This window comes from Castor canadensis, chromosome 18, assembly GCF_047511655.1.
Source record: "Castor canadensis chromosome 18, mCasCan1.hap1v2, whole genome shotgun sequence".
NCBI lineage: Eukaryota > Metazoa > Chordata > Mammalia > Rodentia > Castoridae > Castor > Castor canadensis.
Window position 1 is genome coordinate 37,650,333 of NC_133403.1, and position 24,595 is coordinate 37,674,927.

Sequence of the window (24,595 nt, forward strand, 5' to 3'; positions counted from 1 at the left end):
AACCAGGGTGGCGACTTTGTTTCACTGACTGCTACATCGCCAGCACCCGCACACAGACATTTTGCTGAATAAATGAGTTCTTTAAAAATCATACATTGACTGGTTTGGGGTTGAGTTATTCTTTTGTTGTTGTTGTTGTTTTTGAGACAGGGTCTCGCTATGTAGCCCAGGCTAGGCTGGAAGCAGCAATCCTCCTGCCTCTGCGTCCTCAGTGCTGGGATTACAGGCGTACCCTACTATATCTGGCTGTGGGTTATTCTTTTAGTTCTTCAAACCTTGTGCACACCCTAGCATTACTCTTCTTTGTCTACTTACTTTTTTCACTTATCTGTTTGTTCAATCCTTCCTTCAGCAAACACTTGCTGTCTGTCTGTCTGCTGCAGGACACTCCAGACTCACACAGTAACTCAAGATCACCTGGCCTGGTGGTATTCAGGCCCCCCACATTATAAAGTAAGGCAGGGAGCTTTCACTCCCCACCATGGCTCCACAGGAGCCAATGCTCTGATCATCCCCTGAGAGCTAGGTCCTGCGGGAAACTCTGAGTTAACCAGTGATAACCACAGCCTAGGCTGCACCACTTCTCAGAGCCTTGGCTTTGCTCTGGGTTGTCAGGCTGGTATGGGAAAATTTCTTTGTGGGTTCATTTGACCCAACTGCAGGAAGGTCATACGCTCCACGGCTGCTCAACAATGGGCAAGTCCAGAAAGTTTCCCTAGGCCTCAGTGGCCCCATTTTGAAGATGGGGCAAGGGTAATCTATGACCCTCCCACCTCATGCCTGCTGCCACCCTACCCACACAGGGTTGTAGGGAAGATTCAGAGTAGCGCCAGAGGTCCTGGTGGGGCCCTGGGGACAGGGTGCAGACAGACCTCACTTCGAGTCCTGAATTCTCCTCTTTCCTGCTCTGTGACTGTGGTCAGCTTCTTAGACACCTCCCTGTGAGGTCTCGCAGGTACCCCAAACTTGTCTTAGTCAAAGCAGAGCCCTGCTCTCCTCCTGTCTGGGACCTGCTCCTCTCCTAGTCTTCTTTCTGACAGCTCCATCCTTCTAGCTGCTTATTCTTGCACCCGCAAACTTGGGCTCCTCCTTGTTTTCTTACCTACACCCTACTTCCAGTCTGATGGTAAATCCATTCATTCCTACCTTCAAGTACATCCTTACCTGACCACTTCTCATCACCCTCAAACTACCGGGTCTAAGTTCCTGTACCTCCCTTGCCTGACTGTTGCTGTAGACTCACAACTGGTGTCCCAGTACTGCCCTTGCTCACACCCAACAGCAGCGAGGGATCCTGCTTAACCAGTCAGATCACATCCTTTCTTAGCTCTGAGTCCTCCATGGCTCCCACTGACCTGAAGTGAAAAACAAAGCCCCATGCTAACTAGCTGTCATCCTGCCTTGTTACCGTCCCCCACCCCCACCCCCACTGCCACCTCTGCTGCCACCACCACCACCACCATCACACTCCAGCTACCCTGGCCTCTTTGCTATTCCTCAAATCTAACAAGCTGTTTGGCCCCAGGGCCTTTGCACTGGCTGCTCCCTCTGCCCAAAATACATCCTAGTTACATCTCTGTCAAATGTTACCTCTTTGGAAAGACCTTCCCAGACCACCTTTGTAAAGCAGTTGCTTTACAAAGCAACTCCTGTCACTGTCCTCTTGCCTTGCTATGTTTTCTTTCTAGCACGAACCTACCTTGCCTGACACACGTACAAATCACCAGGCTTTCTCTGCTCTTTCTTCACCAACTATCTCCTCACAATCTGTTCCTGCTGTGCCCTGCTGCCTGGCACAGTGCCTGCACCTAGTAGTATCCTTGGGGAACTGGCACCCAGTGTGCCTGACCCAGGAATCTGCAGCCAGATGTGAGGGGACAGACTGTGGCCCTCCTGTGGTCCACCATGTCCCCCTGCTTGGCACCTCCCCCGCATCTGGCTGCCCCTCACTGTGTCCCTATTCAGGGCTGAGAGAGCTTGTCCCCTGCTTTCTCTGCTAGAATGCCTGTCCCCCAACTGCCCAGACCCTGAGAGCTGGAGATACCAAGTCACAGAGCTTCTGATAGGAGACAGGCAGGGTGGGAGTCGTGGGAGGGTTGGACAGGTAGCCTGGCCCCAGGAAATTAAGTCCCTGGGCATCCATCCATGACATTCCAGTCAAACACATGAAGACTCTTTGGCCTCTGGGGTGGACTGTCTGACACCTGGTTTATCATTCTTTTTTGTGGTACTGGGGTTTGAACTCAGGACCTGTACCAGTCCTTTTTTTATGATGGGTATTTTCGAGATAGGGTCTCATGAACTATTTGCCCAGGCTGGCTTTGAATCAGGATCCTGCTGATCTCTGCCTCCTGAGTAAGGATTACAGGTGTGAGCACTGGTGCCTGGCCTGGTTTATCATTCTAGTTGAGTGAGTGCATACTGGTTTTTTCCTGGAGACAGTGCCTCTTCCACAGCAGACCTGGGAGGGGGCTTGTGAGAGATGCCTGGACCCTCTTCCCTCTTGTTCCTGTGTGCTCTCCTCCCCTCTCAGGGCCTTAGTTTCCCCATCTGCAGATTGAGGGGCCGTGGTAGATGAACGCATGGCTGATGGGTCTCGTGTGTGGCTATTAACCTCCTGGTGAGGGAGAAGGACCCTATGACTGGGAAGATGGGGACCTGTCAAGTCCAGAGCTGGGTTGGGAGGGTTGGGGTGGGCTGTGCTGAGCAGTTTGTCCTCACAGGCCTTGGGCAAATCCTTGCTTCACACATAGCCTCAGTGTCCTTATCTGTAAAATGGTATTAATACCTACCTCAAAGACTTACTGGAGCCAGGCACCAGTGGCTCATGCCTGTAATCCTAGCTACTCAGGAGACAGAGATCAGGAGGATCGAAGTTCGAAGCCAGCCATGCAGGCAAATAGTCTGTGAGACTCTATCTTGAAAAAACCGATCACAAAAAAAACAGGCTTGTGGAGTGGCTCAAGCAGTAAGAGCCTAGCAAGTGTGAGGCCCTGAGTTCAAACCCCAGTGTAGACAAAAAAAAAAAAAAAAAAAGAATTACTGGGGACGAAATAAGAGAGCAAAGTATGGCAAAGGTGCTTAGCAGAGCAAATGAGCCATGAATGTTAGCTAGGTGGCTGTCATCACACTCATCCTCCTGCAGCCCTGTACAGGAACAGGAGGCGAACTCCTGTTCATTCAGCAAAGCCCTCTACCTGCCTATCTCCTCCAGCAAGTGCTCCACAGGCCTGCTCTACTTGGCACACACAGCTTTAACTTAGTGTCCTCATCACTAAATTATTTGCTTTTATTCTGAATCTCCCTCATTGGGTGACAGATGACTTTGGATGACCAAGGATGGGTCAGACCCACTCTGGGTTTCCAGCAAAACAAGGCATAAGGCCTGGCTCTGCAGCTGAACTTGGCAGTCTGCTGGGGCCAGAGGGAGTGGGAGAGGGGCGGGCTTGGTCCTGGTGGAGGAATGGAGAATGGGTTGCACTAGCCCACTGCGGGAGCCGCAGGCAGGGGGAGAGGGCTCCAGAAGAGGTCAGCGTGGCCAGTTCTGCAGCAAAGGACTCTGGGAGCTGGTCCGGCTGGCCTGCCACAGCGTCCTCAGCTCCAGGGCATTGATTTTCCTGCCTGTTTACTGGTAGTTATTAAAGGCTGTGTCCCTGGAGTCCTTTTGAAACCGGATTGGAACCTGGAGAGCTGGAGTAATTAGGGCAGCCGCTGCCCTCCCTGCTGGGCCCCGCACCCCGCTGTGCCTGCTGCTTGTCTTCCACCTCTCTGGGCTAGGCTGGCTGTGGACCAGGCCAAGGGGGCAGCTGGCTCCCCGGCACCCTAGCCTGGGATCCTAAGATTTCCAAGGCTGGATATGCTCCCCTCCTCCACAGCGGCCTTGGCCTAGATTTTCGGACAGAACAATGGGCCTAAGACGAGCCAGAGGCTCCTGAATCTGGGAGATTGGAGACCAGGGGCGACCACACCCCTCTTTACCAGGAGCACTGGGCTGGCCTCAGGATTGGCCTCCCCATGGCGGTCAGGGACCCATGTCAAAATGTCAAGTCCATTGCTGGTCCTGTCTTTGTGTGTCTACTTTTGTTGTCACCCCTTCCCCTCTGCAGCAAGAAGGTTTAGTTGAAAAATTACAATCTTAGTCCAGAGGGAAATGGGCTGCAGGAGTTCGGGGTGGGGTCCCGGAGAAGGGCACGGGGTAGGGGTGCAGCCAGGGCCACAGGAGCAGGGGCTACTCCTGCCCAGAGACAGGGAGGGAGCACAGAGATGCAGGATGGGGTGAGGCAGAGAAAGAGAGAGAGAGAGAGACAGATGGAGAGACTGTCATAGACGCCAAGACCAAAGCATGAGCTAGTGGGAGGTAGGTCAAAGAGAATGAATGAATTAGAGAGGCAAAAAGAAAGGAAAGCCATAAACTTAGAGCCGGGAGAGTCAGGGAGGACAGAAGACAGAGGCTAAGAGACCAGGGGTAGAAATAGCGACAGCCTAACAGCAGCGTGCCACCTGCTCTGCTCGGCACATTCCCTGCACTCAGTCACTTTTGTCCTCACACTGTTTGGATTGCCCCCGTTTTACAGATGAAGAAACTGAGACCTGGAGAGGGGAAATCTTGGGAGGCCAAGAGCAGAGGGCAGGCTGTACTGCTTGGTTTCTAAGGCGTTCGACTTAGCCAAAGGGCGCTGAGCCTTGGATACCTCCAGCCATGGGGAACTCACTACCATAGCCTGCTTTCAGGTGAGTGGTGCGGGATGCTTGCTGTGATAGCATGGTCTTGATCTGAGTCCCCGACCTAGGGGTGGGGTGTGCATGGAGTGCCAGCCCCCAGCTTTTGGCCTCAAGAAGTTGACTCCACAGAGAGAGGGAAGGTCACCGAACAGCCCTTCCCCCATAAGTTGGGCCAGCCTCCAGACCAGCAGGGGGCCCTTCCCTTTGGGGGTGGCTTCCTGGAGGGAAGTGATCTCAGTTTGGGGCACCCAGGTCCTGACGGGAAGGAGGGAACATAGGAAGTAGTTATGGGACATCCTGTCAGGTGGGGGAGGCCTACAAGTCGGGGCTGGGCAGGGATTGAGCATAACTGAGCACCACTGGATACAGACCCCAGTGAGGGGCTGTACCAAACCTTCCATTTTCCTAGAAATAATAGGTACTCAGAGTACAGGTTCTGATCCAGACTTCTGTTAACTGACTCCACCCTCACCTCAACCCATTTTACAGGTAGGAAAGCAGAGGCACAGAATGGTTCTGGAGCACACCCAAGGTTGTCTGCAGCCACCTGGCTTGAGTCACTGCTCCCTTTCCTGCCAGCTCTGCTCTTATAAGCCCATGTTCCCGAGGAAGAAACTGAGGCACGAAGTTAACAACAGGACTGAGGCTCAAACCCTGGGCTGGATTATCATGACCTTCTGGAACAGTTGCCTTCTCCCTTTGTTCTGGGATTGGTCATCTTCAGGGCTGCCCAGGGCCCTCCTACAATGACAATGACCTCAACCCCAGTAAGTCGCGACTGCTGAGCACCACCTGCATCCTCTTGGCAGCCTCAGGGGAGCCCGACAACGAGCCCTATTTGGCAGATGGGGAAACCGAGGCTCCCTTACAAGAGGTTGGAGTTTGGCTGGGCTGGGTGGGGAGTGACACCTGTGGACCCGGGCCGCCTCCCAGCTGGCAATCACAATGACAGCCAATCAATAATCCACAGCCTTCAGTTTCCCTCCAAACTGTCCTCAGGGACTCGTCAAGCTAAGTCACAGCCCATTAGTGGTTTCCGCACAGCACAGCGGGAGCTGCCCGGTCCCGGAGGGCTGCAGGCTGCCGGCTGGACTGGTGGTGGTGGGAGAGGTGGAATGAGGGATGGGAGTGGTGGTGGGTCCCCGCCCTGCCTGTGGAAGACAAAGGGGCTGTGGCACTCGAAGGCCACCAGTCCAGCTCACCTTTGATGTTCTTGACCTGGACGCTGCTGCCTGTGGGGGCTCACTGTGCCACCCCATGGCTATGGGCTTCCTGGCACAATGCCCATACACTTGGCCTGATGCAGCAGGAAAAGCCAAGGGCAGGAAATGGAGGAATGGAGGGGAAGGGACACCTGTAGGCTGTCAGTCCTGCACCCCTGGAGCCTGAGCAACTCCTTCCTCTGTGAAGTAGACATGTAGTAATTATAACAAGCACACACAGAGGGCCACCAAGTGCTTCAGAGATATCATCACCGGGTCAGCTGGGGAAAGTGTTATCTTCATCATTGTCTTCTACAAATTCTGAGCAAGGCACAGAGAGGTAAAGTAACTAGCACAAAGTCACACAGCCACTAAGCTTTGAAGCCAGGATTGAACTCAACCAGGATTCGAACTTCCCTTCACTTTCACTACCACTGCAGTGGCCTAAGCCACCATTACTGCCTGCCTGGACTGTTGCAGTGGCCTCCTCTCCATATCCCGCTTCTACCTTTTGCATCCTGTTGGCAAGTTCTTACATGGCAGTCACAGGCTCTTTCACAGACTCAAGTCTGACCGTGCAGTCCTTGAGTCAGGAATCATCAGTGGCTGCCTAGTGCCGTAGAGTGTCTGAGCTCAGCCTTCAAGGCTGCTCGCAAGCTGTCTGGGACAGGCTGTCTGCACAGCCTCACGTTCTAACCACACCTGAACGTCAGTCGTCCTCTGAACACATTGTTTGTGGCTCTGTCTGGGTTTGTACCTGCTGATCCCTGTCTCAAATGCCCTTCCACCCATTGCAACCTGCTGAGCTGCTGGTTCATCTTCCTGGGATAATCACTCTCTCCTTGGAGCATCTGCAGTGCCCCCACTAAGGCTCATAGCTCATGAGGAGCTCAGGTGTCTGTGTTCCCTGTGGCCTGGCAGTGCCCTTTTCCCCAAGGCTGTGCAGGTTTTCAGTCTCCTCAGCCTCCCTCTGTGGCCAGGAGCACAGGGAGGTGAACACTGGGAAAAACACTAACTGAATGGATGAATAAACAAATGAGCAAATTACACAGGTGCCCCTATCTAGCTGCTGCAGACCTCAGCTTCACGTGCTATTTAATAATGAAAAACAGAGCTGGGCTTGGCGGTTCACTCCTGTAATCCTAGCTACTCAGGAGGCAGAGATCAGGAGGACCATGGTTCAGAGTTAGCCTGGGCAAAAAAAGTTAGCAAGATCCAATCTCAAAAACAAATTAGGAGTCGTGGTATATGCCTGTAACCGCACCATTTGTCTTGCCGTGGGTCGGGGCCTGGCCCGGCTAGTGCGTCCTGGCTGACTGAGGGGAGCGCATCGGGGAGCGAGCTTGGGTCACTTTTCTTTTTTTTTTTTTCTGTAACAGTAAAACAAAGTAAAAAAAGGAACAGAGGTATGGCTCAAGTGGTAGAGCTCTTGCCTAGCAAGTGCAAGGTCGTGAGTTCAAGCCCACCAAAAAACAAAACAAAACCAAAAACCAAGACAGACCAATAGTGACCACATTTTAAAAATTGGGGTGGACTCATATGAGTCTGGATTTCCCAAATCTCCAGATTTCTAAACATGTGGTCACAGAACTGGCCTCAGCCAGGTCTCAGCCTCCCCATCCAGACCCCGGAAAGACCCCACAGGGACAACTATTTATTGGGCACTTACTGTACTCAGTGAACAAGAAAAGCTCTCCCTTCCTATCCCTGCTCACACTTCTAAGCCACGCTCAGGTGTAGTCAGCACCTGTGTGGATGGGGAAACTGAGTCCCAGAGAGAGAAACATCACCTAGTTAATTAGATAGATCTTCAACGCAGGCCCCCAACTGTCATAGCTTCAGGGCCCAGTGTCATGCACCATGCCACAAATGACCCTTTGTTCTCCGGAACAGGGGAAGTGGGGGGGGGTCACGATTCCTCTGGTGTTCAATTGTGCTGGAGGGAAAGAGACAAAAAGGCTCACAGCAGCCGCCCAGCCTGTTCCTGGGGGAAGAGGTGGCTGCTGTCAGGACGTCTTGGCTCTCTCCCTTGATCACTTGGTCCTTTGTTCTGCATTTCAGGGTGTTTGGCTCCAGGGCTTGCTGCCAGCCTCCCTCCTGCACCCTGTCACTGACCTGCCACTGATGTCTGGGCAGGTGGAGGTGGCAGCCTGGAGTGGCTCCAGAGGGACCATGGGAGGAGCCCAGAGAGGGAGAGGACTTTGGCCAGGTGTGTGTGGGGGGGCAGAACAAGGCACAGTCCCAGCCTGGCAGTTCCTGGGGCCCCAAAGTCAGGAACAGCACCATATCCTGCGGCTTCTGTGGTACCTGGTTCCTACATCACACCCCTCATGCCTCACCCCTTGCCACAGAAGTGCCTTGAGGCCAGGGGTGGCATCTGTTCTGCTTTTGTCTTAGTGTCTGGCACAAGAATGAGTGAGTGCTGGCCACAGTCCCACGAGATGGATGCTGTTGTCAGGTCCGTATTACAGGTGAGGAAACTCAGGCTCACGGACCCTGTCACGATTCCCAGCCAGCTGCTGGGAGCTGAGTCCTCGCCAACACACTTCTGAGACCGCCGCTTCTAGGTCTGGGCCCTGTGTCTGGGCTAAGGTCCCTGGCTGGCATCTTTGAGTGGGCTCAGGTTGGGAAGCTGTCCTGGGGACTGGCGGCCACTGGGTGTGACACTCTGTGGCAGGGCTCAGGGGAAAGACAGAGGTCCAGGGACAGAAGTGGAGGAGCCTGGGAAACCCCTGAATGTCCCGAACACCTGAACAGCTGCACACTGGGGAAGGAGCTGGGGACTGCACTGCCTCCACCTGCATGGAAATGTACTTTGACTAGTCGTGTCCTGTCACCCTGTCACCCTTCTTTTCCCAATTTGAGCCTCTGTCTCCACTTCACTTCTTACCTCTCCGCCATCCCATCACCTCCTTCTTGACAGCCCCATTGGCCTCCTGTGTCACCCCCTTCTTCTTCCTTGTCACCTTCCCCACTACCCCCTCCATCACAGCCACACCCACGCCAGCTTCCAGCACCTTCCTCATCTTTAGGACAGACCTGCAGCTCCAGAGGGAGGCTGGGGGATGGGTGGGATGAGAAAGAGGGGACAGTGATCCAGGACCTTCATCCCTTCACAGTCTCCAGCAGGTCACCTGGGAGCTGTCCAAGGTACTGCACAACCAGGACCTGACGTGTGGGGAGCTGTGGCCAGGGACCTGCATCTCAGCCCACCTGGCTGCAGCCCATGCAGCCCCCCACTCACCCCGAGCCTCACCTTTCTTGTGTGCACAGTGGCTGAGGAGTGCCCAGGCTGACTGGAGGGAGGGGCCCAGCCAACTTCTGCCCCACCTGCTCCAGTGCAGGCCTCCAGGGCCTGTGATTAACGAGGCTCGTCCTGCAGAGTGGCTCTGGGTTCCCCAGGGCCTGACTGCTAAAGGGCAGCAGCTGGCAGCCCAGCCTGCCAGGCCCTGTGGGCCCCAAGAGACCTCCTTTCCCCTCCCTCACTTGTCACAGCCTCCTCTGTCCCCAGGCCTGAGTTCTCCGGGACTTGCTACTCCTTCCACCTGAACTGTCCTCCTGCTCTTGTTACCTGATGCAGGCCTCCTCCTACAGGAAGTCCTCCTTTCAGACCCCAGGTGCACCCTGTCTACAGTCCCAGCTGAAGACAACCTGAACCCCTCCAGTGAGGTTTTAGATCTTTTCCTAAATAAGCAAAGTGCTTATTACGCCTTCCCCCACCGAAACTGTCTCACTTGGTCCTCGTGGCCACCCTCTTGGTTAGGGACTATTCTTATCTTCACTTTACGCAGGAGGAAACTGAGGCTCAGAGAGGTTAAGCAGCTTTCCCACAGTCACACAGCCTGTAAGGGATCGAGCTAGATTTCACATTTGTGTTTGCTAACCTCATGAGTCAGAGTTGGGTTCAAACACTATCCCCATCGGCTGTATCTCCAACAAACTCTGAAACTGATTGGCTAATTTTGTCATTCTCTCTGAGGCCCCAAGACCCAGCCCAGGGCCTGGCACTGAGTAGGCACCATTGGCTATCAAATAAAAAAGATGGGGAACTGGCCAAGCAGCCAGAGACCAAAAGAATGTGTATGCAGACACTATGTGCCTGTGACAGTGTCATGGGAGGTGCCCATGTACCCCACAGTTGGACCCCAAGGTGGCCCCTGCCCCCCCAGACCTTCTTGCCTCTGGAATCAAGCCCAGCCCCAAGGGGATCCCAGCCAGGCCCAGAAAGGATCCCAGGGGTCCTGTAACCTGGGAGCTAGGCCCTGGAGGCTTCCAGGGTAACTCTGCCTAACTCTGTCTTGGTTCACAACCTGACAACGGCCCCAACAGAGGGCTCAAGAGAGAAGGGGGAGAGAACGAGGGAGCTTTCTTCTCAGAGTAGACTATTCTCCTCTTTTTCCTTCTTGTAGTACTGGGGCTTGAACTCAGGGCCTCATGCTTGCTAGGCAGGTGCTCTACCACTTGAGCCACTCAGCCAGCAGTACTGGGGTTTGACTCAGGGCCTCGCTCATGCTTGGTAGGCACTCTACAATCTGAGCCATACCTCCAGCCCTGTCACCTCGTTTTCTATCCTTGAGGCCTGTTTGGTGAGGAAGCCTGATTTCAGCTGTGTGACCTTGGGTAACTCATTTACCCTCTCTGGGCCTCAGTCTCCCTATACAGAATATAAAATCCAGAGGTCCTTTCTGGTAGGGTGGTACCTCTTCTCGGAGTGGTCCCATCTGGTCCCCATCAACACAAGTGTCCTCAGACAGACCTTCCCTTGAGGGTAGGGGCCAGGGCTGAATGGAGCCCCAGCTACCAGAAGGAGGAATATGAGCCTGAGAGAGGCTGAGCCCAGCTACCACCTGTGTGTCCAGCCTGACGGCCCAAGAATGCCAGACACAGCTGTTTAGAGCCTCTGGCAAAGCATTTGTGGATGACCCCAGCCTGGTCTCCCCCATCTCAGTCATCCCATCTGCAGAATGGGCCGAGGCTGTGACAGATGGAGAGGAAGCAGGGGACACTAGCCAACAGGTACCCTTCCTGGCCTCAGGGGACTGTTGGGAGATGGCTGGGAAAGTGATTGGTCACTGTCTGTCTAGCTGAGTGGACCAAGTAGAAGATCCAGGATAGGGTAAGGCCCTCAGAGGTCACTGTATCCATGGCAGGAGCCACAAATGACCCCTAGGGGAGTCGTGATCTCTCCCTTTCTGCCTCCAAACGTCTCCCCATGGCTTGTGGGAGCAATCCCCTCACCCCAAGACCTGGAGGCTCCTAGGTGCACCTGGCCACGCCCCTCCTGGCCTGCCCATTGTGGTCACCTAGGTCTGACTGTGGTACAGATAGCTACAGTTAAAGGGCAGCAAGATCACCATTGTGGAAGGACAAATATGAAGCCAGCAAGCCACTTGTCCCTGGCCCACCTCAGCCCTCTAGCCCTCTCCTGGAACTTTGCTGCTAGTGATCTAACACTGTGCGCCCAGGGACACAGGGACACCGGTTCAGCCTCCATCTGAGGGGCTCTGTGTTCCAGGTCACTGGGCTGTAGCCTGGAGGGCCTCACAGGGAACCTCACCCCCCATGGGGAGTGGTGAAAACAGCCTGTGGCAGCTGAGAAAACAGAAGTCCCCACAGGGCAGGGCCTGGCCTCTGCCCTGCGCCCTAGCCAGACACCGGGACCTCCTTCCTGTGGAACGCGGGGACACACAGATACGGCCCTTGCTCGTCAGGCGGGGGCCAGGTGAGCGTGAGCTCCTGGGACACTAGCTCTGTCTCACCCCGGGGGCAGCTTCACAAGATGCTAGGCTGGGGGTCGTGAACCCGTGAGCCAAATCCACCCACTACCTCCTTTTGTGTCACTCAGGAACTGAGAACAGGTTTTTACAGTTTTAAATAGCTGAAAAACAGAAGAGTACGATGTGAAATTCAAATCTCGGTGTCCATAACTAGTTTGATTGGAACGCAGTCACACTACGTGCATTTGCAGGTGGCTGTGCCCTGCTGGCAGGTGTGCAGCCTCTGGGGACCAGGGGCTGTGCGTCCCACAAAGCTAAAAGATTTAGCACTGTCCTGTCAGAAAAGCCCGTGAGCGCCTGTGTTTAGAGCACTGGCAAAAACAGGCCACACCACTATCTTCCTCCTCTCCCCAAAAGCTTCAAGTTTTATAATTAGTGAATTTAGACCAAAGTTTTGCTCATTTCATAAGTTTTGGGTCTTACCATTTAATATTGGTGTGTGCGTGTAACAAACTTTTTAAGGTTTAGTACCTCTTGTTTTATTTTTGTTTGGTTGTTTTTTGGCAGCACTGGGGTTTGAACTCAGGGCCTCACGCTTGCTAGGCAGATGCTCTACCTTGTGAGCCACTCAGCCAGCCCTTTTTTTGTGATTTTTTTTTTTTCTTTTGAACTATTTTCCTGGGCAGGCTTCGAATCTCGATCCTCCTGAGTAGCTAGGATTATAGGAGTGAGCCTCCAGCACCTGGCTTGTTTTGTTTTTGAGACAGGGTCTCATTATGTAGACCAGGTTGGCCTGGAACTCGAGATCCTCCTGCCTCTGCCTCCCTACTGCTGGAATTATAGGCGTGCACCACCATACCCAGCCTTGCTTTAGAATCTACTCATCGCTTGTATCCACAGTTCGTGCATGCTCAGTAAAGGGGTTTAGTTGATGTTTTGGGATGAAATAGGCTCAGTTCTCTCTAGCAATCCAACAGCCCTGTGAGACTCTGTCCCATTTCATAGAGTGGGAGAAGTGAGGACACACAGTGGGGAGATTGGTGCGGCAAGTACTTACTCCCTGCTGGCCCAGCTCTTGCCCAGACCTGGAGTCACAGGAAGAGAAGCCCTTTCCTGACACTGCTCTGCTCCTGGGTGAAGTGGGGCTTCAGACTTTGTGGGGAGGCTGCTGGCCCCTCCCTCCAGCAGCTCTCTGGGCATCTGAGGTCCCCCCAGCTGGACAGGTTTCCAGGCCCTCCTCCCTCTCTCACTGGGAGGTCCTGGCAGGCTCCCAGGAGCCTGGAGAGAGAAGAGTGATAGGTTTTTTTTTTTTCCCCCCTTTTCCAGAGAACAGGGGCAGGTGTGGAGAGTGGCTCTGGAGAGCTCTGGGATGAGTGTGGGGAGTGACAGGCTGAACTTCTGGACAATCCAGCAAGGCTGGACCGTGCAAGAGGTGCTATGGAGACTAAGGGCTTTGTCTAAAGGGTGATAGAGGGAGTGTGGGAGCCTAGGAAGGCAAGTGGGGGTGCTGGGGCTAGAAGGGGGCACCCGAATGGGGAGGGGGTCCCTGGAGGTTTCCAATGGGCAGCCTCAAGAGGGGCTATTTTTGCTTCTAATGACCTCTCAACCGACTTAAGCCCTGGAAAACCTCTATAGCCAGCATTAGCTCTGAGCCTGCTAAACCACCAACCAGGCCCCTGCCCTCCACCTCTATGACAAAAGACAGAATGGGGCAGGGGACACCCAGCACTTCTCAGTGGTCCTGTGGGAGCATGGGCACAAGAACTAGCAGGTGGCTTTCCCTACTCTCATGGAGGTCTGTGTCTGTTCCAGCCCCATCTTGCTCCACCTTCCCTTTTTTCACTGCACTCCAAACACATTGGATGGACCCTGCTCTTTCCCACCCCAGGACCTTTGCACTGGCTGTGCCCTCTGCAGGGAACACTGGCCTACCTTCCTCATTCTTCAGATTGCTGTTCAAATATCACTAGTCTTCCCCAAGAACCCCCCCACAGGTTATTCCATGCTCTCAGGCCTGCAGCAGGTGACCTGCGTGACGTGTTTGTTTGCTCTTGACTACATGGGGACCTTCATTGTGGGTTTTCTAACGTAGATGTCTACTAAGGACTGTCTCTCCCTGCTGTACTCCGGTGCTTACTGCACAGTCAACACACAGTGGAAATAAATGACTGTATGATGGGGTGCACGAATGACTGTCATGACTCGTGACCTCGGCCATTACCTGGAGCTATGGAATCACAGAGGCTGAAATGTCATGACAAAGAGCCACTTGCTCCGAATTTGCCTGCATTTCTAGACTCGGTGAGCGGTATTCTGGTGTGCTGTAGGTCAGCAGTGGTGGACATGCCGTGGGGTCCACGCTGTCCCAGACGTAGCCACATGTGCCTGTTAAGTCCCTGAAGGGGGCGCCAGTTACAGAATTGTAACTAGTAAGTTTAAGTAGCTACCTGTGATTGGTGGAGGAAGCACCCGATGGTCCCCAAGGTTGTCACACGCAGCTCTGTCATCTAGGGGTTCACAGGAAATTCCCCACCCCCACCAGCTGCTCCTCAGGGTCACACATGACAAGGGTTCTTCGGCAGCTCCCACGAGACAGGCCTCAGCGGGGCCCAAGACAATGACGCAAGGAGCTCCCCACACTGGAACCGGCCTGAGAGTGGGACCATGCTTATCACCACTGTCACCTATCACTTCATCGCCATCACAACCACCACCACCATCTTACGACGCCAACACCACCAGGCGACACCTACACCCAGCACTGCCACCTGCATCATGTGATCACCAAGACCCTTCTCTTCCTCATCACCATGCATCAAACTGCTTCCAGTACCACCAAACGACATCACCAACATGGTCACCACCAAGTACGTCCACACCAATGCCCGCCCCCGCCACTGCCACCATTCTCCCCCTCCAGAACACCCCCCATCACTCCATCAACAATCCCATGTCGGAGGCACCACCACCACCACCTTCTCCATCACTACCCCACCCCTTCAAGGAATCCACCAACTTGCCCCACCATCGCCCTACCCCACCAGTCCAGCACCTGTAAGCGGCACCCCAGGCCAGTTAAGAACTTTGGCTCTGGAATTGAATCCCAGCTCTGAGTTTACACCCTTCAGTTTGGGGGAGACTCAGTTTCTTTATCCGTAAAATGGGACTATTGCTACTGATGCCACAATAAGACTCATTGCTTGTGATCAAACAAGGAAAAGCACATGCAGGCTATAGTCTTTGATAACTGAGTGCTAGTGCTCAGCTAGGTAGCGTCGGCTCTATTTTCTTTAATCCTCACACAGCTCTGAGGGTCAATGAGCTACCCATTTTGCTGTGAGGAAACTGAGGTTCAGTTGCCCAAGGCAACATCAAAGGCCAAGCCTTAAACTGGGCTGGCAAAGCCTGGCCCTTTTCCCCAGGGGAGAGGAGGAAGGCTGGACCAGCAGATGTGAGCTGGGATGCTGGGAATTTGGATATCTGGTTGGGAAAGGTGGGCGGGGCCTGCCAGTGGGAAGGGGTGGGTGGGGTGCTCACCTGTGTCCTGCCGAAACTGGTGCATGGACTGCAGGTCGATGATGTAGGGGACCAGCTGGGCGTCCACCTGCCCCAGGACCACAGAGCCACGGGCGTCTTCCTTGAGCACGTTTTCGATGTGGTGGCACACGGTGGCCGTGTAGGGCCGCCAGCGGCTGTGTTCATTCAGCCACTCCCACACCACCACCCGAGCCACGTTCTGCGGCGGGAAGCCCAGGCCGTTCCCAGGCACCATCACACCCTGGCCTGGCCGTGACATGGCCGCTACTGCCTCAGGGGCCAGGTCCCCTCTCTTGCTGGCCCACTCCTCCTGGGCCTGGGGGTGGCAAGGAACCGTTTTGTCCTGTCTCCCCAGGGAGCAGCAAGGACTGGGGCCTCCTTTCTAGCTGGGCTCCTCTCTAGGGCCTAGCGGCCTGCTAGGGGACCGTGGGGTGGCAATCGGGCTCCAAAGACCCCTTCCGCAAGGCAGAGCTGTCTGAATACCAGGGCCAACCCGGAAAGCACGTCTCTTCCTTAGGATGGGTGAAGCGTCTCCCAATTCCTGGGTCACCACCGCTCAGCGGAGGGAGTGAGGCAGCTGCCCTTGTTCTAGGTCCAGCCTCTTCCCTGCTGGCCTCCGGTCCTCTTCTCCCCGCCACGCCACGCAGGCCCTGTCACCCGGGAGGCCCGGACCTCCGCCTGCTGTGTCCGCGGCGCTCGCCAGCGCTCCGCGCTCCCCGCTGCGTCCCGGACCCCGTGCCCGGCTTCCGCGGGGCTCGCCTGGCCTCGGGTCCGCCCCTCCCCGACGGCTGCTGCCGCAGGGGCCGTCCCTGTCCCCCTAGTCCCCTCTCCACAGCGTGCAGGAAGCCTGGGTGTTCACAGAACGGGCGGGGAAGGGGGGCGACACGGACCCACGGCTCGCGCGCGGGGACTGCGGCTCGGGACTGGGCTTGGGAAGGGAAGAAGGGGCCGAGGGGGGCGGGGGCCGTGGGCACGCCCCACCCCACTCGTGCTCGCGACCTGCCAGGAGACAAGAAGGGGAAAGGGCCCTTTAAGAGGAGAGAGCAGCCCCCTCCCCCTTCCCAGGAGAGCGATCGGGGCTGAGAACAATGGGGAGCTGGGGGGGCAGCGGGGGGCGGCAGGGGGGATTGGGGGGTCGCCTCCCGCCTTCTCTTGGGGCTGGCTTGGAGGGAGAGCCGGGGTCTGGGTGCGGGTTCTCCCTGTCTGCAGAGCCCCCCACCCTACCCCACCCCACCTCGCCTCCGAGCTCGCGAGCGTCCCCCCAACCCTGGGCCCGCGCCCTGCCGGGGATGCGGGGTGCGCGGGGATGCGCGGCGCAGCGGGCGCGGCCCAGGGCCCCTCGGGGGTCGCGTGATCAGGGGCGACAGGAGCTGGATGGTCACTGTCCCCCCCTCCCCAGAGGAGCAGCCCACGCCCCCCCACTCCCCCCGCAGGAGCCGGGGCTGGGGTCCCTCCGTGCCGCGCTCACCGCCTGTCCCCGGCGCTGGCTGCTTCCCGTGGCGCTCGGCCGCGCCGCCTCCCCGCCCCGCCCCCGCGCGCTCCCCGCCTCCCCGCCCCGCCCCGCCGCGCGCGGACCGACGGACGCAGGAGCCGCTGCCGGCCGGGATCCCGCGGTGGGAGGCGGCGGCCGCGCTCGAGGAGGGGGAGGGGGAGGGGGAGGGGCCGGGAGGGGCGGGGAAGGAAGGGGAGGAGACGTCGCTGCCACGCGCCCCAAATCCTCCGCTGGGCCCGTCTGCCACCCCACGAGGCCTCGGGGTTCCAGGTGGGCCCCAGGCAAGGGAGGGGGGTATTTAGGGATCATCTTTGCAAACCCATCGTCGCTTAGTCCAAGGCCTGGTACACAGTAGGCGCTCAATAAATGCTTGATGCAATTACTCCGATCTAGAGAGAGAGTTCCAAGAACTGGGGTCTGGGTAGCTTCCGTTTCTCCTCTCGCTATTCATGAGGGTAGGAAGGGACCCTTTAGAGCCAAATGGAACTGCTGAGTCAAGTGTTACAGATGGCAAGACTGAGGCCCAGAGGAAGAACCAGGTCCACGAAGCTTAGAGCAGTGCAGCAGTGGATCCCAGCTGTGGTTTTGCCATGCAGCCACTGAGTTCTTTCCCCAGCATCCCAGCACCCACCTGCCCCGGGTGAGAGAGAAAAGCACCCTGCCTCTCAGCCAGGGCAGGGGACCAAGGCGAGGAAGCACAGGCCTTGGAGGAAGCAGGGAGGGGGAGTGTTAGGCTGGGTCAGTCACAGCTGCCTGCAAACAACAGGTGTCCAATTCATGCAGGCTGAGTAAATGGCTGGATGGAAGAGGGAGCGGATGGTGCAGCAGCTCGAGTGTTAACAAGAGTCAGGCCTTTGCCCTCTGGCCAGCTGGATACAGCTGAGGACAGCATCAGCTGGGAGGGGCGGCCCCCTGCCTGCGGTGTTTAGATTGGGGAACATGAAGGATATGTCCGGGAACTCCAGCCTGGGCGACGGTCCCGGGTCAGAAGCCGGTTTGGGAGTCTGCCCAGAGCGGCCCACGCTCCTCTGCCCCCTCCCCAGGGCAGACGGTCAGGAGCCAGCTGCTGGGGTTGGTGGGGGGGATGCTTTCCCAGTACTGAACTTGGCCAGCTGGAGTGCTGTCCTCACCCCAGGCCCCCTGGGTCCTCCAGGCTGACTCTGCTGCCTGGAGAGGGAGGCAGGTCCAGGTCTGCAGGGATAATGCTCCAATAGGAGCACTGGATGCTGGATTTTAGCCTAGGGTCCGCCAGTGACTCTCGGGGTACATGGAGGCACCTGCCTATTATTGGCACCTGTGCATTGAGGACAATTTGGCCTCCTGCAGATTTCTGTAAAGGAGGCCATGAGCCGAAGGGGTCAGAGCTAGCCAGATGCCAGTGGCTCACGTCTGTAATCCTAGCTACTCAGGAGGCAGAGATCAGGAGGATCGTGGTTCAAAGCCAGCCTGGTCAAATAGTTCATGAGCTCCTATCATGAAAAATCCTTCACAAAAATAGGGCTGGTTGGAGTGGCTCAAAGTGAAGGCCCTGAGTTCAAACCCCAGTACCCCCCCAACACACACACAGGAAAAGGGTCAGAGTTGATATCCGACAAACAACCTTGTCCTTTATAGAAGGGACCTGGGGACCTCAAAGTGGGAAGAGATTGGCCCAAAGTCACATGGGGACTTCATAGCAAATAGGAAAGAAGAACCCGTCTTTGGACTTCCTGTCTCATGCTGTTTAAGGCCTGACCAATGTCACCTCCTCCAGGAAGCGTTCCCTGAATTCGTCCCATTTCTCCTTTGTGCTCATTTGTCTGTACCTTGGTAGGACTCCCTGTATCACAATTAGCCATGTAAATGAATCCATTCCTGCTGGAGAGAGACGTCCATGAGACCAGGACTGGTGTGGCTTGAGTTCACTGCTCGACAGATGGTGTTTAATGTGCCTGACGCATGCATTATACTCAGGGCTCTACAACCGTCCCACGAGGTAGGAATCTTGTTTTCATTTTACATGTGGAAAACAAAAACTTCCTGAAGTTCAGAGAGGTCAAGTGGTTTGTCCAAGCTCCCCTGGGAAGTAAGCGGCAGAGCTGAGATTTGAATCCCAAGTTCCTTTGCATCTCCCACAGCACCATGCTGCCTTTGTGTTTGTTGAATGACTAATGAATTCCTGAGGGTCTACAAGGCGCCCCTCCACTGTGGAATATTTGGGAGTGCAAAGTTCCATTCCCAGGGCACCCTAAGAGAAAGGGCTTCCAAGGAGAAGGGATTAATTTGGCCACAAAGGAGTTCATAGTTGTTGGTTTTTTTTTTAACTTTTTTTGGGTAGTATTATGGTTTGAACTCAGGGCCTCATGCTTGGTTGGCAGGTGCTCTACCACTTGAGCCACTACATCTGTCCTTTTTTGCTTTAGTTATTTTTTTGGATAGGGTTTCCACTTTTTGTCCTGGGCAGCTCTGAACCACAATCCTCCTGAATAGCTGGAATTATAGGCCCAAGCCACCACACCTGGCCCTGGTTTGCGTTTTTGAGGAAGAGTCTAGCAAGACTCACTATGTAGCCCAGGCTGGCTTTGAATTCACGGTCCCCTGCCTCAGCCTCCGGAGTGCTGGGATTACAGGCGTGTGTGGTTCACACTTGACTTGGATATTGGCTCAGACACTAGGAGAACAAAAGCAAATCCATTGTGACTCTGCAGCTGTCCCTCTCGTCCACTGAGGGACTGCTGTGCCACCTAGAAAAGCAACAGCCTCATTTTCCGTCCTGTGAGTTTTCCTCCTGCTTCCTCGTGGGCCAGGACACCAGCAGAGGTTGGCCATACAAAGAATCCAACCCATGGGGCCGAGTGGAGGATTCGTCACTTTTCTTGACCTTGGAGTTGCTCACCGAACCGGGGGTTGATCACACTCTGCCTGTGAGGGTTGTGGTGGTTTTCTCAGCTGGTGACCACAGATGACTCCAAATTCACCCAGGTAACCATGCTTCGCTACCACGATTAGAAGCTGGGTGCTGCCTGCCGAGCAGGACGTGCAGGAATCTGGTGTTCGCCGCTCTTCTCGGCACTGTTGATGCTCTGGGCGAGCGGTCAGGACTCAGCGTGCACCATCGTGAGCGGAGAGGACAGAAGGAGAGGGACACAGTCATCTATCATCTGTCTGTCTGTCATCTATCCATCTATCTATTTTTGGTTATCTGTCTATCCAACTGCCTATCCATCTATCTACCCATCTATTCATCCACCCATCAACCACCCATCTCTTCATCCATGGCTTATCTATCTATCCATCCATCCAACTGCCTATCCATCTGTCTATCTGTACATCTATCTATCCATTCATCCATAAAACTTCCTCCTTCCCTCCCTCTCTTCCTCTTTCTTTTCCTTCTTTCACCTCTCCTCCCTTCCTGCTTTTTTCCTTCCTTCCTCCCTCCATCCCTTCTTTCTTTTCTTCCTCTCCTTTCTTCCTTCCCTTCCTCCCCTCTCCTTCCTTCCTCCATCTTTTCCTCCTTCCCTCCCTCCTGTCTTCCCTCCCTCGTTCCCCATCCATCCATTCATCACTCAACACTGCTGGCACCCGGCTGTGTGCTGAGATACACAAGTCTCAGAGTTCAGCAGGGAACTCAGAAGTGAACCAGAGAATCACGCAAACTGGCGAGGGCATGAAGAAAAAGTTCAGGACATCCGAGGGCCTCTTCTGGTGGTCTTATCAGGTCTAGGGGGTCTGGGAGAGCTTCCTGGAGGGGGTGAACTTCAGCTCAGGCCTGCAGGACCCAGCAGCCAGGAGAGGAAAGTTTAAGGCAGAGGAATCAGAAAGGCCTGGTGGCAGGAAAGAGGTGGCGGTGGGGGGGTGGGCAGGGGTGAGGGTGAGCAGGGCTGCCAGGCCCAGCCTTTAAGGATCAGACTTTATTGAGCACCTGTGGTATACCCAGCCCTGGTCTGGGTATGGTAGGACTTGGAAGGGGAGGTATTGTCACTCTGCTGTCCCCCCCATTCCACAAACTCTGAGTTCAGTCTTCTCTGAGTGCTTCTTCTCAGCCCTCTGCAGCCTGGTGGCCGGCCAGCTGTGACCTTTCCTTTAGCGGTTGAGAAAACACTTAAGAGGAAAACAGGAAGCAGAGGGAGGACTGTTCGGTGTCTTTGGGGACTGAACAGGGCCTTAGAAGCCTTTTTCTGCTGAAAATAGGGGACTTCCTTGGGGCTGTGGGGAACTAGGGGGCTTAGAGAAACCCCAGAAGGCAGACATCCACAGCTGGCCCTGGTGGCCAAGAGATGCCGCTCTGGTGGCCACGTGAGCAGGTCGTGGCCCTGGACCAGTGTTTCTCCATCTCCAGGTGGGGGGCTGGTGTCAGGGACAAGATTCCTGGGTCTTGCCTGAAATTCACACTCAGCTGCACTTGAGTGGGACAGAGCCTCTTAGGGTGACATGAACGGCCCACCTAGAAGTACTGGCCTCCCTCTGTGCACAGGAAACTTTCCAGCAAGCATTGAAAAATGGCCCAAATATAAGCCCCACCTCAGAAACTCACGTGTCTGGCCTGGGGTCTGGGTGTCAGCATAGTTTTCCCCTCCCTGGGGTTGAGGAAGCGGAACTGAGAGAGGCTGAATTAGCTGGTCTGTATGAAAGCACTCAGGACCTGTTTTTGGGCTGTTGACTTGCTCATTCAGTTAGAAATTGTTTATTGAAGCCAGCTGTGGTGGTACACACCTGTAATCCCAGCTACTCAGGAGATGTAAGTAAGAGGATTGAGGTTTGAGGTGGGCCCCGGGCAAAAACTCGAGACCCTACCTGAAAAATAACTAAAGCAAAAAAAAAAAAAAAAAAAAAAAATTAAAGCAAAAAAGGGCTGGGGGTGTGGCTCAAGTGATAGAGCGCCTGCCTAGCAAGAGTGAGGCCCTGATTAAAAGCTGCTGGGAGTGGACTGTGAGCCAAGAATTATCTATCCCACTTTATCTATCATCTATCTATCTATCTATCTATCTATCTATCTATCTATCTCTTTGTGAACTGAGGGTAAAGAGAAAAAAAGCAAGTAGAGGAGGGAGGAGGCTGGAGTGTGCTGGGTGTGGGGGTAGGGTCACCACTGAGGTGGCAGCTGAGCCAAGACTTAAAGGAAGGAAGTAGAGAACCATGAGGAGATCTGTGCCGGGTGGAAGGCACAGCAAGTGCGAAGGTCCTGAGGTAGGAGAGTCCATTGTATCTGTAGGGATAGCAGGGAGGTTAGGGGGCTGGAGGGAAGGTGTGCAGGAATGTGTCCTGGAGATGGAGGGAAAGAATGAAGCAGGCTGGGGTGGGGGGAGAAAAGGGGGAAGGAGAGGGAGAGAGGAAAGAGAAGGAGGACATCCTGGGTCCCTGGAAGGTCCAGACAAGGGTGTTCTTCTCAGCCATTGGGATCAATGGCTCAACTCTTCCTGGGATTCCATGAGACCCCAGGCTCCTCAAGGTGGTTTAATTGGGTTTCTATTCCTTAGAACCTAGTGAATCCTGTCTGGTGGCCAGGTGACACAGCGGGTTCCTTCTACAGATGTTTCTTAAGAGAAAGCACAAACTGATTGCGAGTGCCAGGGTAGGGAAAGTGTCAGGAGAGCAGAGGAGACCCCAGCTAGCCGTACTGAATAAGGGGTACTGGAAGGTAAATGGCTTATGCACTGAGCACTTTCTGGAACTAGGGACTTTATGAAGCTCTTCCAACAGACATCAGTCTAGATTTTACAGGTGGGGAAACTGAGGCCAGGGACGGTACGATGTACACATTGAGCAAGTCAAAGGCTGGAAACCCAGGTCTGGTGACCTCCTGGCTACTAGGGTTGCTGATCAAGCTTCCCTGGGTGACCTGCTTCTTCATAAACCTCAGTGTCCCCCCTTCGGGTCGTGGGCTGGGTGGGTCTGGGCCACTTCACCCTTCTTCCTCAGTCTGTGCCAGTGGGACCCTGGACTTGCTATGTCTCCATCACAGAGGGAAGGGACCATGAGAAAGAAGGGGCTTAGGGTTGATAGATCTAGGACGTGGGTGAAGTTTTGTGCAGCTTACAGAGCCGGGTTATCTGGGGAATGGGGAAGGCGAGAGGGGGGAGAGGAATCTGGTCTGCAGGAACCTGATCCCCACCCCCCGCCCAACAGATTGCACCAGGAATCCATGAAATGCAATGGGAATGAGCCCAGAGCGCCCCCTGGTGGCTTATTTTGGTTCCTCGTTGTGCTAGAGGGCTTTGTAGGTAATTTTTTTTTCTATGTATTTTTTGACTTTTTTTTATGGTGGTAAAATGCATAACATAAGCCTTGCCATTTTAGTTGCTTCCAAGTTTACAGTTCAGTAATGTGAAACGAATTCACATTGCTATGCAAATGATATCCAGAACTTTTTTGTCTTGCAACACTGAAACTCCACCAGTCGTGAAAGGATCCCTCCCCATTCCTCCCTGCCCAGCCCCTGGAAAGCCCTGTTCTAGTTTCCCTCTTTACCAGTTTGATGGCTGTAGTACCTCACGAGTGGACTTCATTCTCCACTGTATGTATCCACCATATTTTATGTATCCGTTTATCCATCCATGCACTCTTGAGTTGCTTTCACTCTGAGCCACTGAGAACTGTGGTGTTGGAACACCGGTGTACAAGTACCTCGTTTTCGGTTCTTTGGGGTGTATACCCAGCAGAGGGAGTGCTGGTTGTGTGTGTTGAAGACTGAATGGTGGTCTTCCAGCCCCCAGTTACGTGTGGAAGCCCTAACTCTCCAGCCACCATGTTGGAACATAGGGTTTTTAGGAGGGAATTCGGTGAGGTCATAAAAGTTGGGATCCTAATCTGACCACACAGAACCCAACTGCATTGTCACCCTGACCTTGGATTTCAGCCTCTGGCATTTCTTTTGCTTCAGACCCCCAGGCTGTGGCATCAATTACCGCAGCCTGTGTTAACTGATACAGCAGGGAGTTCTTTGAACTCAGGGCCTTGGGGTTCCCAGGCAGGCACTCTGCCACTGGAGCCATGTCCCCAGTGCTTTCTGCTTTGATTATTTTTTAATAGGGTCATGCATTTATGCCGGACCAGACTGTGATCCTCCTGTTTATACTTCCTGAGCAGTTGGGATGACAGGTGTAGGCCACTGCACCCAGCTTTTTTGGTTGAGATGGGGTCTCGCTAAGTTTTTCTGAGTTGGCCTAGATCCTCAATCCTCCCAATCTTTACCTCCCAGTAGCTGGGATTACAGGCGTGAACCGCCACTTCTGGCTTTTCTTTCTTTCCTTCCTTTTCTTTTTGCCCTTTTGCTGTTGTGTTTGAGACTGGATCTTGAGATGGGGTCTCCATCTGCAGCCCTGGTTGGCCCCAAACTCAGTATTCTTCTTCCTGTTGTGATTGTGTCCATCTGAGTAGCTGTTCCAGGTAATTTTTCTCCCAGCCATTCAGTGAGGACCACTGTGTGTCCGGCACCGGGGCTGTGGGGGGGGCGGTCACACGCTTGTCATCTAATCCTTCCCATAACCCAGTGGTTAGTATCATCCATGTCTTACGACGGGGACACTGAGTCTTGAAGGGACAAGTAAAGTAATGAACCCAGTGTCACTCATGAGCAGGTGCCAGTGCAGAAAGGCTCCAACATGGGGCTGCTGGCTTCGCAACTGAGGATTTTCAGCAAATTCTGCTAATCTTGATGACGCTGGTTATCACGATGACGACTAGTGATTACAGAGCCTTCTCCCTGTCCTCAGCTCCTTGCAGAAACCTTAGCCGATTCCATCTCCGTATGCCCCAGGGAGATGGAAAGATGCCAGTCATTTGTTCCAGATCAAATGGCAACCAAATGCTGCAGTCGGGATTTGAACCCAGTGCCCTATTCTGCCTTCACACAGGCACCTGTTGCCTCAAGCACAACCCCCCTCCTCCGCCCCCCGCCTTGAGCATCTCAGAGTAAACACAAGGAAGGGAACATTTGCTTCAGG

At 54.6% G+C, this 24,595-nt stretch overlaps 1 protein-coding gene across 1 annotated transcript in view; it reads right to left on the reverse strand.

Moving 5' to 3' along the window:
- Dtx1 (deltex E3 ubiquitin ligase 1) overlaps window positions 1-16,725 on the reverse strand; it is a 34,770-nt gene extending 18,045 nt beyond the window's left edge. The window contains exons 1-2 of the mRNA XM_020156934.2: window positions 16,647-16,725; window positions 15,179-16,177 (exon numbers count right to left, since the gene is read on the reverse strand). Coding sequence (XP_020012523.2) covers window positions 15,179-15,437 — 259 coding nt within the window. The 5' untranslated portion in view covers window positions 15,438-16,177; window positions 16,647-16,725. The remainder of the gene's footprint in view (window positions 1-15,178; window positions 16,178-16,646) is intronic.
- Between the last annotated feature and the right edge of the window lie 7,870 nt (window positions 16,726-24,595).